Consider the following 19,954-nt stretch of genomic DNA (forward strand, 5'->3'; position numbering starts at 1 on the left):
ATTGTTAGACTTTTTTCTTTATTCTGTTATTTAAAAGACAGATAGTAATTTTTTAATAGAAGGTGATTGTTCTATTGTTGTTATATATCATATTTACATCTTTTGTCTTTGAATTGCAACATTGCAACTTGAGGTTTTGTCAGACTAATGGATCAGTGTGGCCCTGTGAAATCCAAACGTTTTTTGATACCATTTTGTTTCTCCCCCCTAAACCTTGTTTTATCTGATTTTCTTAATCATGTGCTCTAGGATATAATGACATTTGTTTCAAAAAGTAAAAACAGAAAAAATAAGGTAAAATAAGAATAAAATGGATTTTATAGGGTCCTAATTGAGCGAGATAACCTAATGATAAACTCTCATTGAAAATATGAGATAAGGACCAGTTTGCTGTTTTTTTGGCATGTAGATTAGTGATGTTCGATACCACGGATTTTCTTTCTGATCCGATGTGGAGTAAAATTTAGGCTGGTACCGGCGATACTGATCCAATACCAATACTCTGCGCAATTACACCTAATTTGCCTGGTAAATCTAAGGAAAGTGTTGCTGTTTTATAATTCTGGCTGACTCAAATTGATTAAATATTTAAATGCAACAATTATTGCACAAGTTTGTCAATAACTACATTTTAAAATACTGATTTAACAGTTAAAGCAAATTAGACTGATTGTAAACAACAATACATACATTTTATTGATAAAATATTATTTCTGTCCATCTTGTCTTGTATATATATTTAAAAATTCACCATAGCTGTTTTTCGTAATAGCTCTGTATAATTTAATGACACCTAGTTTATGTAATCAACTTTTAAATAATAAATTCTTTGGGAAACCTTACTTGAATCTAGACTTTTCTGCCCATTAAATGATCTCAGTGATACACATTTTATTACTCCAAGCTGAACTTATGCACCTGAAGCATTAATTCATTTTGTTACTTATTTCTTAATCATAATAATTTATTTGAGCAACAGTGCTTAGGGCTACTTGCACTGTTCCACATTTTCTCTCATTACCTGGATAGTGCCTGCCTGCAGTACCGTCGGTCTCCACCAGAGACGCCTATCTTGCCCTGCAGCAGCACCTGACACTGAGCTCTCGTCTTCAGTCCGTCTCATCATAAATGTTGTGGTTTAACCTGAGGTGTTTCACACAATTTGTTTTGTTGCCACAACTCCTCACCAGGTTTCCACTAACATCACAAACCGCATCTGTTTGTGGAGCTGATATAGCTCCACACATGACTCCTGTTGCGCTCTGCCATTGTGTCTGACAGCAGCAGTGGTACGCTGCTTTGCATTGCACACTTACCCAGGTGGAAGGAAAAGTAGTTCCCACCAACCAGAGAATTTAGACAGGATCTCAATAGTTTAGTTTTTTTCCACTGTGTTCCTGTAATGACATACATGACCTCAAATGAATGAAGTATCAAAAGGATGTATATTTTGATTTGAGAATCGACTTTACAGCGTAAAGGTCTGGTATCGGAGGTATTGATATTTCAGTATCAATCCGTACATCACTAATCTAGACCCTCTTAGATCAGTTCGAGACTGGACCTGTCATTTTTGAAACATTCTTGTTTAGGAGTTAGACAAAGCACTGAAATGATGTCTGAAATGATAGAAAACTTAGTGAATGTTTTTATTCATACCTAAGTGTTATAGATTAATGTAGAGGGGATAATGATAAGGAGTGCACTTAGCTACTGTGGTGGATTTACTACTAATCCAACCTCAGCATGGCGATGGTGGCGTAGGGGGTTAAGCGCACAACACGCGTACTAACGCCTTAGTCCTCGAAGCAGGCTGTTGCGGGTCTGAGTCCTAACCTGTTGACGTTTACTGCATTTGCTTCCCCCTCTCTCTCCACACTCTTTCGATTTAGAGACAGTAACTTCAGATCTATGTTTAATACTTTCTCAGAAACTCCTATGTGAGACTTAGGCACCTATGCACAAACACCTGGGTGACGAGCACCAACATCGCCATTGATACAGATGAGGAGCGTCCGGTTATGCTCAAGGTCTGCACAAACTGCTACACACACACTCTCACACAAGACAAAAATACAGAGTGCTTTACATGTTTGTTTTTTGTTAGATTGGCACCTGTTCCACGAAGGAGGACAAAGAGGCGTTTGCCATTGTTTCCGTTCCTTTATCGGAGGTCAGAGATTTGGACTTTGCAAATGATGCCAACCAGGTCTTGGAGTCCACCGTGAGGAAGCTCCAGTATGCCAACATTTCTCAGAATGCGAGGAGGTACAGACAGCTACATGAAATAAGGCAGGTACCACCTGGAGGTATTTATACGTTTTGGTTTTCAAGCTGCATTTTGCCTTCAGGTTTGTGACGACGCTGCTGGAGGACCTGATTTTCTTTGTGTGCATGGTGCCAAACAATGGACAGGACGTTCTCTCTGTGGTCACCACAACGCCCAACCGTGAGAGGCAGAAACTCATGAGGGAGCAGAACATCCTCGCCCAGGTCAGCGCAAGCGAAAACCTACTTGAGATGCAAATGTTTGCTGTAAATGCATCAGTATTATTAAAGTATTAGCCTAAAAAATGATGTAGATGTTAAGATGTGACTTAATTTTATCCTTTCTTTTTGTTCCTACAGATATTTGGCATCCTGACGGCTCCATTTAAAGACAATGGTGACGGCCCGATGCTAAGGTTGGAGGAGCTGGGAGATCAGCGCCACTCTCACTTCAAATACATGTTTAGACTCTGCTACAGAGTGTTGCGACACTCCCAACAGGACTATCGCAAGAACCAGGTATAAAATAAGTCTTCACACATATAGTTAGAGCTAGTAAGAGCTCATCCAATTATCGACATAATGTGAGGTAGTTGATGAACGAAGCGTGTTACTGTAGAGAACAGGTCTGTACAAAATTAGTTGTGCATACCCAACAACCCAACATACACTGTGCCATAGCTGCTTGTCAGCAGGTTGCCTGGAGTTGATAGAACTGATTTTCTGAATTTAAATTATTCTTTTTTGGTATTTTTTTTTTTTTTTGTACATTAGGTACAATTGTCCAACTGCTCATTAATGCAAATTTCTAATCAGTCAATCACATGGCTGCAGCTCAATGCATTTAAGCATGTAGACATGGTCAAGACGATCTGCTGCAGTTCAAACCAAGCATCAGAATGGGGAAGAAAGGTGATTTAAGTGACTTTGAACGTGACATGGTTGTTGGTGCCAGACGGGCTGGTCTGAGTATTTCAGAAACTCTGAATCTACTGGGATTTTCACACACTACCATCTCTAGGGTTTACAGAGAATGGTCTGAAAAAGAGAAAATATCCAGTGATCGGCAGGTCTGTGGGAACAAATGCCTTGTTGATGCCAGAGGTCAGAGGGGAATCGACTGGTTTGAGCTGATTCAAAGGTAACAGTAACTCAAATAACCACGCGTTACAACCAAGGCATGCAGAAGAGCATCTCTGAACGCACAACACGTCGAACCTTGAGGCGGATGGGCTACAGCAGCAGAAGACCCCACCGGGTGCCACTCTTGTCATCTAAGAACAGGAAACTGAGGCTACAATTCGCACAGGCTCACCAAAACTGGACAATAGAAGATTTGAAAAACGTTGCCTGGTCTGATGTGTCTCGATTTCTGCTGCGACATTTGGATGGTAGGGTCAGAATTTGGCGTCAACAACATGAAAGCATGGATCCATCCTGCCTTGTATCAACGGTTTAGGCTGGCGGTGGTGGTGTAATGGTGTGGGGGATATTTTCTTGGCACACTTTGGGCCCCTTGGTACCAATTGAGCATCGTGTCAACGCCACAGCCTACCTGAGTATTGTTGCTGACCATGTCCATCCCTTTATGACCACAGTGTACCCATCTTCTGATGGTTATTTCCAGCAGGATAACGCGCCACGTCATAAAGCACAAATCATTTCAGACTGGTTTCTTGAACATGACAATGAGTTCATTGGACTCAAATGGCCTCCACAGTCACCAGATCTCAATCCAATAGAGCAACTTTGGGATGTGGTGGAACAGGAGATTGGCATCTGCGGAATCTGTGTGATTCTATCAAGTCAATATGGACCAAACTCTCTGAGGAATGTTTCCAGTGCCTTGTTGAATCTATGCCACGAAGGATTAAGGCAGTTCTGAAGGCAAAAGGGGGTCCAACCTGGTACTAGCAAGGTGTACCTAATAAAGTGGCCAGTGAGTGTATATACCTTGAAAGGACAGCTGCTTTGAAAGACCAAATGGAAATTTCTATACAGTTCTCGTCTAATCCATGCTTAAATTTTGATATAACAGTGGATGAAGTCAAAAAGGCTGTGAATAAATTCAAAATTAAGAAAGCCATTGGGATTTGATAATTGGTCCAAAAAATTATTAAAACAGCTTGGCTTGTTCCAATTTCTTTATAATTTGTTATTTCCTTGCTTCAAGCAACGTCACGGTCCCTCTGAATGGTAGACATCTTAATCAAACCTATCCCAAAGTGTCAGAACTATAGAAGAATAAGTCCTCTTAACTGTGCATATAAACTGTATTCCAGTATTCTTAATGAGAGGTTGGTATGTTATTTAGAATCCAATAACCTACTGGTTGATGAACAAAATGGGTTTAGGAAGAAAAGCGGATGTATTGATCTGATTTACTCTATTGTCATTATAGTAAATACTAGAAAACAAGAAGAAAAGTCAACATTTTCTTGTTTTATAGATTTTCAGAAAGCCTTTGACTGTGTTAATTGAGATTTATTAAGCTATTTGTTATTAAAAATAGATATTGACGGTAAATTGACGGTAAATATATATATATATATATAAATGATTTGGTAAATACCGTTAAAGAGGCAGATGTGGGCATCAAAGTGGGGGACTTGAAACTCTGTATTCTGTTGTATGCAGATGACATAGTGCTGATTGCAGAAAATGTTAAATATTGTCCATTCCTGGTGTAACAGAATGAGATTGAAGATAAACAGTGATACAAACTAATTTATACATTTTAGAAAGCATAATCATGCTTTGACAAGTTTTGAATTCTGTTTCGGTACTATAACTTTATCCTTTACTGAAAAGTACAAATACCCTGGATTTATTGTAGATGAATATCTCGCTTTTCATGAGGGGATTAAAGCACTGTCAGCAGGTAGAGCCTTAGGGCTGTTATAAGGCTAAGGCATGTCTTGATCAGGGTTATAAAACCTATACTGAACTGTACAGATCCTGTGTTTGTCCTGTATTGGATTATGGGGCAGGGGTTTGGGGTTACTGTAAGGAAACCCATTGTGAAATGTTCTGTCTAGAGCCTTAAGGTACTTCCTAGGTGTGTTTTTAAAAAAATGCACAGTTAGTCCTGTGTGGAGATATGGATTGGGAACCATGTGAAGGTAGACATGTTTGTGATATGTTGAGGCTATGGAATAGGTTTATCACCATGTCAGACACAAGATTGACCAAACTCATATTTAATTGGGACTTGTCTAATAAATATACCTGGAGCACACAGATGGAAAAAATCTTTAATAATGCAGATCTCCACTTTCTACAGAAACAAGCTGAAATGTAATGTTGAAGAAATCAAAGAATTCTATTTTGAAATGTTTAAACAAAAATGTTCAAATGAAATTCTATATAAGCCAAAGCTGAGAACCTTCACTCTGTTCCAGAGGAGGAGGGGACATGTTGTTTATGCCAGTTAAATGATATAAAAAATGAATTGCATTTTGTATTTTACTGTCCTTTATATTATGATTTTAGAAGGCAACTATTTTGTGAATTGTCTAATGTTGCAGCACAGTTATTTACACTCAGATGAGGACAAGCTCTAGTATTTGTTTGAGCATAAGCCATTTTATTTGGCTCAGTTTTTTTTTTGTGGCTCAGTTTTTGTTGAGCGCATAGCTTCAACGTAAGAGGACATATTTTGTTTAAAATATATTATATGTAGATGTCTGCCTAATGTTTATTTTCTTTTTTTGTGTCTTGTAAGCCCGTGGGAGCGGGGCACTTTTAATAGTGCATGACACCAAATAAGTAAATAAATAACAAATAAATAAATAAAAAAAATATATATATATAGCTTACTTTAAACAAGTGGGATTTTCTCTGATTTTAGGGGACATTTATCACTGGAAGGGTAGAAGAAGTTTAACCCCCCTTTTTTTCTTTTAGTTTTCCTTTAAATTTTCAGTTACATATAGTTAGTGTTTACCAAGCAGAAGGGCTGCACCATGTCAGGGAAATTTTTAATTGTGACACTATTAATGAAATTGCGATATTCATTATGATATTCCCCCCATTTTTCTTCCCCTTGTTTATATCATGTGATTTTCTGTCACTGTAAATATATTATCCTCTCAAACATTGCATACAAGCAGTCCTGCGATTGCGACATTGCCCACAGCAATATTCCAATGACGATTCCAATTTGCTATATTGTGCAGCTTTACCAAGTAGGCAGGTAAAGTGTAAGTGAATTACATTTTTCTATGTATACAGAACTGAAATGCAAAAACAATCGAACAGAAAAGGATTCAAAGTGAAAAAAACCCCAAAGGTCTTGTCATAATGTGATTTTTCCATTGCTTCCAGTCTCTCAACATTTCTTTTGTAGTCTGTAGGCTGTATTTATTCTTTCAATTACACACAAGAAAACTCTACAGAATAATTAGGTGATTTCCAAAGGAAGTTGGTTGGATTTTATCTACAGACCAGAGTAAATGGGGTTACTTACGTATTTACATCACATTTGCATTTGTTTACTAAACAAAATGAAAAACCATGCATTCTCCTCCTTCCGCTTCACAGTTATGCACTAATTTGTGTTGGTTTGTCACATAAAATCCAAATGAAATACATTGAATTTTGTGGTTGCAATGTGACAAAATACGCTAAATGTTCTAATTTGTATTGCCTCAGAATTGTTTCAGTCGTGCTGGTTGTCATTTTTGACATTAAACAAGGTATATTATTATTGCTTCATTCACAGAAATAACGCTTTAATTGTTATCTTAATGAAAATAACCTCCAGCTGTGACCGTCAAATTGTCTACAAAACGCTTTTAGATTCAGGTATAGTGATGTTTAGTCATGCTGTTTTGCTTTTCTGCACCTTTAACACTTTGTACTATATGGTACATCAGAACTGATTATAAATGTCTGGGTTTTTCTCTGCCTCACAGGAATATATAGCCAAAAAGTTTCCCATCATGCAGTCTCAAATGGGATATGAGATTCTGGCTGAGGACACAATCACTGCCCTGCTGCACAACAACCGCAAGCTGTTGGAAAAACACATCACAGCCAGAGAGATTGAGACCTTTGTCAGCCTGCTGAGGCGAAATCGAGAGCCCAGGTGAGACACAAACATCTCTCATAAAGCAAGTGGTCCATTTTCAATAAAAATAAAATGCATGGGTTTAACAATGTGTAAATTAAACATACTGTGTCTTATAAACTTCTTATCATTTAGTTGGTCTGTATCTGTTTTTGTGTTTAACATAATCCATTCATGTCTGGTCCACTGTGTCAGATTCCTGGATTATCTGTCTGATCTCTGTGCATCCAACAAGACCGCCATCCCCGTCACGCAGGAGCTTATTATTAAATTTATGCTGAACGCAACCAACGCTGACATCCTTATTCAGACCAAGTGAGTCGCACCCTGAGATGTCTATATTTCAACCATCTTGTCGTATTTCACATATTCAATGTTTAAACATGCAGACAGTCTGCTCAGTGTGTGAGAATGCTCTTTCCTCCAATGCTATGCCTGTTATGAAATGGATATTTTCTGCTACAGCATCTCTGTATCAGTTGTGTGTGCCATTTTGTTTAGTGCTTTATTTTATGTGTGCTCACTTTATATCCCTACTCTCTGCCAGGCTAATCTCAAACTCAGACAACCCCCTGGATTCCTCTGTGTGCCCAGATGAGGGGGATGAAGAGGAGGTTTGGCTCTACTGGATCGACAACCACAAGGAACCTCACGGCAAATCCATCCGCCACCTGGCCCAGGATGCTAAGAACAACCATAAAATGGATGCAGACCTCCTTACCTACTACAGGTAACGGTGCTGCATTTGTATCTAGCCTGTCCAATGAGTGTAATCCAGTGGTTCTCAAAAAGTGGTGCACATCCCGAGGGTAATGGGGCAGATCCACGGGTACAGCTGATCAATTGCTTGTTATCACAATCACCGGGTGACAAATAAATCCATTTAGCCATCGAGACATGCTGAAGTTCAAACCGAGCACCAGAATGGGGAAGAAAGGGCGATTTAAGTGACTGAGCTTGTTATGGTTGTTTGTACCAGACGGGTTGGTCTAAGTATTCCAGAAACTGCTGCACTGCTGGGATTTTCACGCATAACCATCTCTCGAGTTTAATCAGAATGCCCCCGAAAAAAGGCGAAAATATTCAGAAAGACACAGTTGTGTAGACAAAATCCCTGTTTATGTCGGAGGAGACTGATCAGACTGGTTTGAGATGATAAAAGTACAATATTAGTTTGATTGTAACCACTTTTCCTGTCTCTGAATGCACATGTTGAATGTTAAAACAGATGGGCTGCAGCAGAAGAAGACCACACTAGGTGCCATTCCTGTCAGCTAAGAAAAGAAAACTGAGTTTGCAGTTTAAACAGTATCACCAAAGCTGGATTATAACAGATTAGAAATACTTTGCCTGGTCCGATCAGTCTCAAATTCAGCTGCAGCATAGGGACAGACTTTGGGATACACAACATGAAAGCTGTGATCCATTCTGCCTTTTTATCAGTGGTTCTGGCTGCTGTTATAATAGTATGAAGGATGTTTCCATGGCAGACCTAAGTTTAGTTTTGTAAAGTTTATTAGCTTATTTCAAACATGATTTGAAAATCCCTCAAGAATCCCTCATGAGGACGAAAATATCGAGGCACGTGACGTCGCCCGGTACGGCGGAGCCGGGGTCTCACCCTGGAGCCAGGCCTGGGGTCGGGACTCGCCGGAGAGCGCCTGGTGGCCGGGTTGCTCCTTGCGGGACCCGGCCGGGCCAAGCCCTTACGAGAGACGCGACGCCATCCCCCAGTGAGCCCACCACCTGCAGGGGGAACCGTGAGGGACCAGTGCAAAGAGGATTGGGTGGCGGACGAAGGTGGAGACCTCAGTGGCCCGATCCCTGGATGCTTAGGCTGGCTCTAGGGATGTGGAATGTCACCTTGCTGGGGGGGAAGGAGCCTGAGCTTGTGCGGGAGGTCGAGAGATATCGACTAGAAATAGTTGGGCTTGCCTCCACGCACAGCGTGGGCTCTGGAACCCATCTCCTTGAGAGGGGTTGGACTCGCTTCTATTCTGGAGTGGCCCACGGGGAGAGGCGGCGGGCTGGTGTGGGTTTGCTTGTTGCACCCCAGCTCAGCCGTCTCGTGTTGGGGTTTACCCCAGTGGATGAGAGGGTCGTATCCCTGCGCCTTCGGGTAGGGGATAGGTCTCTGACTGTCGTCTCGGCCTATGGGCCGAGCGGTAGTGTGGAGTACCAGGCCTTCTTGGTATCCCTGTCGGGGGTGCTGGATAGTGGGATAGTGCCCCTCCCGGGGACTCCATTATTCTGCTGAGGGGCTTCAACGCCCACGTGGGAAACGACAGTGACACCTGGAGAGGCGTGATCGGGAGGAATGGCCTCCCCGATCTGAATCCGAGTGGTGTTTTGTTATTGGACTTCTGTGCTAGTCACGGATTGTCCATAATGAACACCATGTTCAAACATAAGGGTGTCCATCAGTGCACTTGGCACCAGGATACCCTAGGCAGGAGGTCAATGATCGACTTTGTTGTCGTATCATCAGACCTTCGGCCGCATGTTTTGGACACTCGGGTGAAGAGAGGGGCTGAGCTGTCCACTGATCACCACCTGGTGGTGAGTTGGATTCGCTGGAGGAGGAGAAAGCCGGACAGACTTGGCAGGCCCAAGCGCATGGTGAGGGTCTGCTGGGAAAGCCTAGCGGAGCCCTCGGCCAGGGATGTATTCAACTCCCACCTCCGGAAGAGCTTTGACCAGATCCCGGGGGATGTTGGAGACATAGAGTCCGAGTGGACCATGTTCTCCACATCTATTGTTGATGCTGCTGCCCGTAGCTGCGGCCGTAAGGTCTGTGGTGCCTGTCGTGGCGGCAATCCCAGAACCCAATGGTGGACACCGGCAGTAAGGGACGCTGTCAAGCTGAAGAAGGAGTCCTATCGGCTGTGGTTGGCTTGTGGGACTCCTGAGGCGGCTGACTGGTACCGTGGGGCCAAGCGTGCTGTGGCCCGGGCTGTGGCAGAGGCAAAAACTCGGGCCTGGGAGGAGTTCGGTGAGGCCATGGAGAAGGACTACCAGTTGGCCTCGAAGCGATTCTGGCAAACCGTCCAGCGCCTCAGGAGGGGGAAGCAGTGCTTCGCCAACACTGTTTATAGTGGGGGTGTGAGGCTGCTGACCTCGACTGAGGACATTATCGGACGGTGGAAAGAGTACTTCGAGGATCTCCTCAATCCTGCCATCACGCATTCCGTGGTGGAAACAGAGGCTGGGGACTCGGGGTTGGACTCTTTCATCACCCAGGCTGAAGTCACCGAGGTGGTTAAAAAGCTCCGCGGTGGCAAGGCTTCGGGGGTGGATGAGATCCGCCCTGAGTACCTCAAGTCTCTGGATGTTGTAGGGCTGTCATGGTTGACACGCCTCTTCAACATTGCGTGGCGGTCGGGGACAGTGCCTCTGGACTGGCAGACTGGGGTGGTGGTCCCCTTTATAAGAAGGGGGACCGGAGGGTGTGTTCCAACTACAGGGGGATCACACTCCTCAGCCTCCCTGGTAAGGCCTACGCCAGGGTATTGGAGAGGAGAGTCCGACCGATAGTCAAACCTCGGCTTCAGGAGGAACAGTGTGGTTTTCGTCCCAGCCGTGGAACACTGGACCAGCTCTATACCCTCTACAGGGTGCTCGAGGGTTCATGGGAGTTTGCCCAACCGGTTCACATGTGTTTTGTGGACCTGGAGAAGGCATTCAACTGTGTCCCTCGTGATGCCCTGTGGGGGTGCTCCAGGATTATGGAATCGAAGGCCCTTTATTAGGGGCCATCCGGTCCCTGTACGAGCCGAGCAGGAGTTTGGTCCGCATTGGCGGCACTAAGTCGGACCTGTTCGGGGACCAGTGGATTTCGTCTCCTCTTTTTGCAGATGACGTGGTCCTGCTGGCCCCCTCTAGCCAAGACCTACAGCATGCGCTGTTGCGGTTCGCAGCCGAGTGAGAAGCGGCTGGGATGAAGATCAGCTCCTCCAAGTCCGAGGCCATGGTACTCGACCGGAAAAGGGTGGCTTGTCCTCTTCAGGTTGGAGGGGATCTCCTGCCTCAAGTGGAGGAGTTTAAGTATCTTGAGGTCTTGTTCACGAGTGGGGGAAAAATGGAGCAGGAGATCGACAGACGGATCGGTGCGGCTGCCACAGTAATGGGGGCACTGTGCCGGTCCGTTGTGGTGAAGAGAGAGCTGAGCCGAAAAGCAAAGCTCTCAATTTACCGGTCGGTCTACGTTCCTACCCTCACCTATGGCCATGAACTTTGGGTCATGACCGAAAGAACGAGATCCCGGATACAAGCGGCTGAAATGAGCTTCCTCCGTAGGGTGACCGGGCACTCCCTTAGAGATAGGGTGAGGAGCTCGGCCATCCGGGAGGGGCTCGGAATAGAGCCGCTCCTCCTCCACATCGAGAGGAGCCAGTTGAGGTGGCTCGGGCATCTATACCGGATGCCTCCTGGACGCCTTCCTCGGGAGGTGTTCCAGGCACGTCCCACCGGGAGGAGGCCCAGGGGACGGCCCAGGACATGCTGGAGGGACTATGTCTCTCGGCTGGCCTGGGAACGCCTTGGGCTCCACCCGGAGGAGCTGGAGGAGTTGTCTGGGGAGAGGGACGTCTGGGCGTCTCTGCTGAGTCTGCTGCTCCTGCGACCCGGTCCCGGATAAGCGTAAGACGACGAGTACAATCTGATTTGAAAATAAGAGTAAAAGAAAGAAAAATATTTCACACTATTTACAACATAACAGCTTAATGTTATGCTCGAAACTTATTAAATTAAATTCTGCTCCAGTATCTCAAAAATCAAAACTGCCCTTGTCTCATCATATTGATGGATCCATCGGTACCCATTAGGCATTATACTTGTGTTTAAACATTTAACATTGGTCTTTAACTTGTGACAAAATAGGTTTATGATGAAGTTACAAGTAGCATTATAATATATTTCACACACACATACATACATACATACATACATACATACATACATGAAAGATTTTACACATACAACAGATACAAATACATGATCTATAAATGTGTCAGGCCCTTTTCAAATAAATACTGTTTCAGTAAAATATCTTGAAATCTTTTTTAAACTGTAGAAATACAGGAATGTCCTATCACCCAATGAGACTATTCCACCATTTCACTCCACAGATGGAAATACAAACAGTTTTCATAGTAGTTCTAACACTGAGAATCTTAAGGTTAAGGTTTTTCTTCTGAGATATTAGCCTACATCTCCCTCTAAAAGCGTCTTCTGTATATTTTCAGGTAGCAAGTTGTGTCTTATTTTGTGCATCATTTGTGCAGTTTTGTATTTGATCAGATCAAGAAACCTTAGGGCATTTGACTTAAAATAGCACCACAGTTGCTGAAAGGAACTGATGAGATAGGGATCAGACAATGGGCGAATGAGTCCTCTGGCTTGACCTCTGTTGATCCAGAGATGAGTCAGAGCAGCACCAAGGAGCAGAGGTCAATTCATCAAGAGAAATATGTTTGGGTGTCTTGACATTTACCTGACTGCTGACCGGCTGATCCCTTCCACACTTCTAATCTGTAATTGATTGAGATCTACTAAAGCAAGGTTTAACTGCAACCCCTGGAAGCCATCATCCAGTCGAAGGCTTACCTCTCCGTCAGCCTAAAACAAGCTAATAAATTATTTACAGGTCATACAGTAAAGTATGTTGCTCCAAATTGCAAAACAGAACTTAATTTTGTTTACAAAACACCATAAGTTTTCTTATTTCCTTTATTTGCACTTCAGTGATACCAAATCCTTTTTCTTTTGTCAATAACATTTTTGCCATTGTATTGTCAAGCGCCATTGGGTTTGTTACACATTTAACATGCAGTCCTTTACTGATTTTCTTTCAGCACATTTAACCCAAAATACAAGGCGGAACTTTGTGTACATGAATTATTATAAATTTTAATTTAGTGAGAGTGCTACAATGTAGAAAAGTAGAATAAAAACGTGATCTGTATGATCACTAAATATATTGCCTACTACAGACTGCCAGAGTCATGAAATGAGCACCTATTCTAACAGAAAGAACTTATTTCCTATATATATATATATATATATATACACATATATATATATATATGTATATATAGAAATCCTACATTACCACTAAAATCAGCGAACACAAGCTAAAGTGTCCCCTGTCTCCTTTTCATTCCCTCTCCTCCTTTGCAGGTGTCAGCTGAACCTGTTTGCCAAAATGTGTCTGGATCGTCAGTATATAGCCATTAACCAGATCTCCGTTCAACTACCTGTGGACCTGATTCTGCGCTGCATGTTTGACGACTGCTTGCCGTACAACCTCAGAGCATCCTTCTGTCGCCTTATGCTTCACATGCATGTGGACTGCGAACCACAGGAGGCTGTGGTTCCGGTGCGCTATGCCCGTCTCTGGACTGAAATCCCCTCCAAGATCTCTATCAAAGAGTGAGCATCTGCAGGTGAGATAACTTGTCTTATTTTTAGGTAAATTCTCACCTCTTTGGTTTATTCCGCAGGTTCGAGTATGGGTCGATGGACAACTCAAGAGAGGACATGAAGAAGACATTCAAAAGCACCATGGAATTTGTAGACGACTATCTTAAAGATGTGTTCAACCAGCATTATCCGTTTGGGGACAAAGAAAAGAATGAACTCACACTAGAGGTAATGTGCTCTTTATAGGCTCGTTAGTCTGAGTCATGTGACATTTAGCTGATCATTATAATATAAACTCACACTAAATATCTTACAGAATTTACACTTAATCATTTAAACTTTTTATCGTTCTACTGAAATACAACTAGATGAAACTAATTCCTTGTTGTAATTAGTTTTCTTGTCTTGAAAGAAGAGTTGTAATTGATTAACTTTTAAATTCAACCCCTGAATTTTAATCAGCACTGCTGAGTACAGTTTAAGTAAATGCAGGTATTTCCATATACCACCATGCTTGCACTGCTTGTTTAGTTGTTCCAGTTTGAGAAAATAAGCAGAAAGATTCCCAAAAATTCCAAGTGGGAATGTAAGATTTTTCAACTACCCTAACTTCAAATTCCAATAGGGCTGCCACATGTTTACAACATAGAGAAACCTGTAGTTATAAACAGTTTATTTTCTGATGGGTTGTACTTCATTAAATCTTCCACACAGATAAAACCGTACAATCTCCTTTACTGAGAAAGTAATTGATTTATTTTATTTATTTTTTTTACCAAACCTAAACCCAAAATCCAATATGGCGACCGCAAGTTTAGCACTTACTTAGCTGCATTAATAAACTGTTTATTTGCTTTTCTGATGAGTTCAATTATATTAAATCCTTTAAACCCATATTACTGTATTTCCTATTTTAGTGATATTAATTTAGTGCTTGAGTACATACGATGCATAAAATGGCTTGTATTGCTAAATTGCTTTTAACTTTGCCCCACAATTAATACATCGCACTGACAATTACCATACTGCCACAGAAAAATTGTTAAATTAGGTATGTTGTCATTTCTAAATTATCATTCCAATTTTACTTTCATAGACTATAGATCAAAACACAAGTAACTACCAGCACTTGGTTCTGGTTCAGTTTACACTTGGAGTTCTGTAATATTTATCCACTACAGTTCTCTGTTGAGTTGTTTCTTTCTGAAGCAAAGATCAGCATGGTGAAGCAACTCATCCTTTTGGCTATTTCTTTACTTTATCTCTTCATCACTGTTAGATTTGTACTTAACTATTAAATGGCTGATGCCAAAATTAATTTGAGGTACTACTAAAGACGACCCAAGTACCACACTGGTATCACATCACTGTGTAAGAACTTTGGCTTTGACTTTATAAATTTAATAAAAAATCTAATCAAAACAGAACTATGAGGGTTTGATTTTGGATTTTTGCTACACAAACAAAAAAATAAAGTTTTGGTGCATTAGTTGTTGGATTTGTAGGAAAAATATGGCAATCAAAAAGTGAATACAACAAAAATTTGGGTTAATGTCCAGTAAGAATGCTCATAAAATCGCAGTTTGAAGTATATCTTTAAATAATTTCCACTTTCATTATTTGAAAATTAGTCTTTGGTACATTTGGTACAGATTACTGATTGTTGTGCAATGTAATTTAATTGTATGTTTATGTTGTCGGTTAAAACGGAACAAAAGGTAGAAGAGGCTAGCAGGCTAGCTATTGTTAGCTTTATGGCTATGAGGCTAAAGTAATGCAAGCTAACATGCTAACTTTTGAGCCAGCTTAACTTCTAAGTTAGTTTATTTAGGTTAAGTTTATAGTATAAGATACCCTCCTAAATGTTTTTGTATTTTAAGTATTAATCAACTTATTTGTGAAATATTTATAATATTTATAATATTTATAATATTTATTTATTAATCAGTACTGACGTTGAATTACTTGTTAGTTTCTCTCTATGACCAAAAAGCCAGCTTATATTATTATATCTGTATCATTTCAATAAACAATCAAAATCTTGATCGTGTAAAATTTGATGTTCACCCTCTGTTAGGTGGTGAATCTGGCTCGAAACTTGGTTTACTTTGGTTTCTACAACTTTAATGAGCTGCTGCGCCTCACACGCACCTTGCTGGCCATCCTCGACATTGTCCAGCACTCTTTCAGCTTACTGAGCAAACTCACCAAGAGTCCAGAGGCCGGTTAGTGCACTAACAATGAGAAACTCTCCTATTCAGACTATTTTTGTGTTTAAAGGTGTACATGTGTGCTTTGAAGCAAGGGTTCTTGAGTCTTAAGCTGATGCTTGATTTAATTATGTAATAATATATTGGCAGGTGAGAGCTAATTGTCTGTTTTTTATCTGAGATATTTAGACATAACAGATCACTGTATGCAGAACCAAAGCTGTTTATAATGGATTAAAAGTAAAATAATCTCTACTGTTTATTGTGGCTTTTGTACCAATTTTATTAATTATTCATAGTTTTGTTAGGTTTTTTTTAACTTACAAACTAATTGGGACTTAAGAAGATGGTATAGAATGTATAAAACAAATTTGAATAGCGTGGTGTTAAGCATTTGATATTTCTTTGTTTTGCATTTTATGTCACAAGCCTTTTTTAACATTTCACCAGCTGTAAACAAATATAAATGATGCTCTTCTACAAACACAAACAGACTGAAAATGCTGCTCTTTTTAGGAAACAATGTTCTGCGTACAATCCATGGCGTCGGAGAAATGATGACTCAGATGGTGATGAGTCGAGGCGTGCTGCAGGGCTTGCCGGACACGCCCCCATCCCTGCGTTACGGGAAAGGACACTTCCTCCCAGACAATGAAGATGTCGTGGTGATGGACACCAAACTGAAGATCATTGAGATCCTGCAAGTATGAACTGCTGCTGAATATTTTATTACCCATCTCAGTTGTAATTTGAAAGTTTTATTCAACTTTGTTTTATTTTTTGTGCCCCTTTTAAGTTCATCCTGAGTGTGAGATTGGACTACAGGATCACTTACCTATTGTCCATCTACAAGAAAGAATTTGGAGAAAGTACAGTCATTGACAGCTGTTCCTCATTGGCTGACTTCCCTCCAGTTACACGTGAGATTTGTCTCTTATCGTGTACATCCTGAAGGTTTATGTTAATGTTATTGGATGTTAACGTTGCTATTTTATTCATCTGGTCTATAGCTTCTGAGCCAGACATAGATGAGATTGCAGCGAAAGCAGAGAGTATGTTTGTAGGAAGGTTGGTGAAGCTGTGCTTGGATATTGTCTTTTTTCCCCACACTCTCTCAATCATTCATTAAAATTCTACTTTTGTGTAATTTAGCTCTGAATTAAGTGTGTTGGAGCTTGATGATGAAGGTGGCCGCACATTTTTGAGGGTTCTTATTCATCTCATCATGCAAGATTATCCACCTCTGGTCTCTGGATCGCTGCAGCTCATCTTCAAACACTTCAGTCAGAGGGCTGAGATGCTGCAGGCCTTTAAACAGGTACGCAATAGACAAACTATTTCAAAGAGCCAGCCTATATAATTTATGAATGGTTTATTGTTTAACTAGCAAATGGACCTCTCAACTCAAATAAAAAAAACTTGTTACCAAGTGTGCAGTTGCACCAAAACATTTTGTCATGGAGTTGTTCTCTGAATATGTCATCTTTATTTTTCCATCTATTTTTCTGTGTTTCAGGTCCAGCTCCTTGTGTCAGAGCAGGATGTACACAGCTATACGCAGATTAAGGAAGACCTGGACAAGCTGCGTCTCACTGTGGAGAAGTCAGAGCTGTGGGTGGAGAAAAGTGGAATGTACGGCAGTGACGAGCTGGCGGTAAGGCAGGGCAAAGAGCCCAACAGTGCTATAAAATCATATTTGCCATCTAATAGATTTGCTCTATTTTTGCTTTTTTGTCACACCTAAATGAACATCAAACAAGTTTTAGTATCAAAGATGACCAGAATAAATACAAATGGCAGTTTTCAAATTATGATTTTCTTTATTAAGAGGGAAAAATCTATTAAAACTAAGTTGGCCCAATAAGTGTTACAGATATATTTATATATCCACAACTTTTTAAATACTGAATTAAAGGTGAAAACTGAATTAATAATTGTGAAAGAAATTAATAGAAATTTAAAGTCATTACATGTTAAAATAAAATAAAATGTTTGAATATTTAAGTAGTTAATAAGTTTCAATGTGGCTCATCAGAGAGATAAATAGAGATGATCAAGGATAATGACTCCAAAACTTGAGACACAATAATATTCACATAGTTTAAAAAAAAAAAAAAGAAATATATATATATATATATATATATATATATATATATATATATATATATATATATATATATATAAAGGGGATGGACAATGAAATTGAAACACCTAGTTTTAGACCACAATAATTTATTAGTATGGTGTAGGGCCTCCTTTTGCAACCAATACAGCATCAATTTGTCTTGGGAATGACATATACAAGTCCTGCACAGTGGTCAGAGGGATTTTAAGCCATTCTTCTTGCAGGATAGTGGCCAGGTCACTATGTGATACTGGTGGAGGAAAACGTTTCCTGACTCGCTCCTCCAAAACACCCCAAAGTGGCTCAATAATATTTAGATCTGGTGACTGTGCAGGCCATGGGAGATGTTCAACTTCACTTTCATGTTCATCAAACCAATCTTTCACCAGTCTTGCTGTGTGTATTGGTGCATTGTCATCCTGATACACGGCACCGCCTTCAGGATACAATGTTTGAACCATTGGATGCACATGGTTTTCAAGAATGGTTCGGTAGTCCTTGGCAGTGACACGCCCATCTAGCACAAGTATTGGGCCAAGGGAATGCCATGATATGGCAGCCCAAACCATCACTAATCTACCCCCATGCTTCACTCTGGACATGCAACAGTCTGGGTGGTACACTTCTTTGGGGCTTCTCCACACCGTAACTCTCCCAGATGTGGGGAAAACAGTAAAGGTGGACTCATCAGAGAACAATACATGTTTCACATTGTCCACAGCCCAAGATTTGCGCTCCTTGCACCATTGAAACCGACGTTTGGCATTGGCATGAGTGACCAAAGGTTTGGCTATAGCAGCCCGGCCGTGTTTATTGACCCTGTGGAGCTCCCGACGGACAGCTCTGGTGGAAACAGGAGAGTTGAGGTGCACATTTAATTCTGCCGTGATTTGGGTAGCCGTGGTTTTATGTTTTTTGGATACAATCCAGGTTAGCACCCGAACATCCCTTTCAGACAGCTTCCTCTTGCGTCCACAGTTAATCCTGTTGGATGTGGTTCGTCCTTCTTGGTGGTATGCTGACATTACCCTGGAATACTGTGGCTCTTGATACATCACAAAGACTTGCTGTCTTGGTCAAAGATGCGCCAGTAAGACATGCACCAACAATTTGTCCTCTTTTGAACTCTGGTATGTCACCCATAATGTTGTGTGCATTTCAATATTTTGAGCAAAACTGTGCTCTTACCCTGCTAATTGAACCTTCACACTCTGCTCTTACTGGTGCAATGTGCAATCAATGAAGACTGGTTACCAGGCTGGTCCAATTTAGCCATGAAACCTCCCACACTAAAATGACAGGTGTTTCAGTTTCATTGTCCAACCCCTGTATGTATGTATATATATATATATATATATATATATATATATATATATATATATATATATATATATATATATATATATAGATAACATATATCAAGATGAAACATGTTCACTGTTGCACCAACTGATATTTTGTTATTGATTTGTTATATAATTAATTTGTTATATATTTATATAATTCTTTATTACTGTACTTTTTTCCTGGTTTATTTGACACATTTTATTCATAATTTCATTAGATCTTTTGTTTATTTTTTTTAACCCTTGCACCTCCATATTATTTTGTAACTTAGGCTGCACAATATTAGCAAAACATCCAGTTACGATATTATTGTGACATACCTGGATGGTAATGTTGATTGCAATTAACTGACTTTTTGCTTAATCTTTCTTTTTAATTACAATATTATGATATTCCCATCCCTCTATGTGAGCATTATGATCTGAATAACTACATTTTTGCCACTTTGAAATTACAAGGCAAGCAGACTAGTCTAATGTATTGTTGGAATCCAGACTGTAAATGTATGACACT

General features: G+C 40.7%; 1 protein-coding gene across 4 annotated transcripts in view; it reads left to right on the forward strand.

Moving 5' to 3' along the window:
• itpr2 (inositol 1,4,5-trisphosphate receptor, type 2) overlaps positions 1-19,954 on the forward strand; it is a 96,133-nt gene that overhangs the window by 21,447 nt on the left and 54,732 nt on the right. For all 4 annotated transcript variants that reach the window (XM_047350651.1, XM_047350666.1, XM_047350658.1 and 1 more), the window contains exons 12-26: positions 1,931-2,030; positions 2,108-2,268; positions 2,352-2,493; positions 2,629-2,787; positions 7,185-7,357; positions 7,535-7,654; positions 7,887-8,069; positions 13,517-13,768; positions 13,840-13,987; positions 15,837-15,984; positions 16,486-16,673; positions 16,766-16,889; positions 16,980-17,037; positions 17,122-17,287; positions 17,486-17,623. In XM_047350651.1, coding sequence (XP_047206607.1) covers positions 1,931-2,030; positions 2,108-2,268; positions 2,352-2,493; positions 2,629-2,787; positions 7,185-7,357; positions 7,535-7,654; positions 7,887-8,069; positions 13,517-13,768; positions 13,840-13,987; positions 15,837-15,984; positions 16,486-16,673; positions 16,766-16,889; positions 16,980-17,037; positions 17,122-17,287; positions 17,486-17,623 — 2,260 coding nt within the window. The remainder of the gene's footprint in view (positions 1-1,930; positions 2,031-2,107; positions 2,269-2,351; positions 2,494-2,628; positions 2,788-7,184; positions 7,358-7,534; positions 7,655-7,886; positions 8,070-13,516; positions 13,769-13,839; positions 13,988-15,836; positions 15,985-16,485; positions 16,674-16,765; positions 16,890-16,979; positions 17,038-17,121; positions 17,288-17,485; positions 17,624-19,954) is intronic.

Source organism: Girardinichthys multiradiatus, chromosome 2 (assembly GCF_021462225.1).
Source record: "Girardinichthys multiradiatus isolate DD_20200921_A chromosome 2, DD_fGirMul_XY1, whole genome shotgun sequence".
Taxonomy (NCBI): domain Eukaryota; kingdom Metazoa; phylum Chordata; class Actinopteri; order Cyprinodontiformes; family Goodeidae; genus Girardinichthys; species Girardinichthys multiradiatus.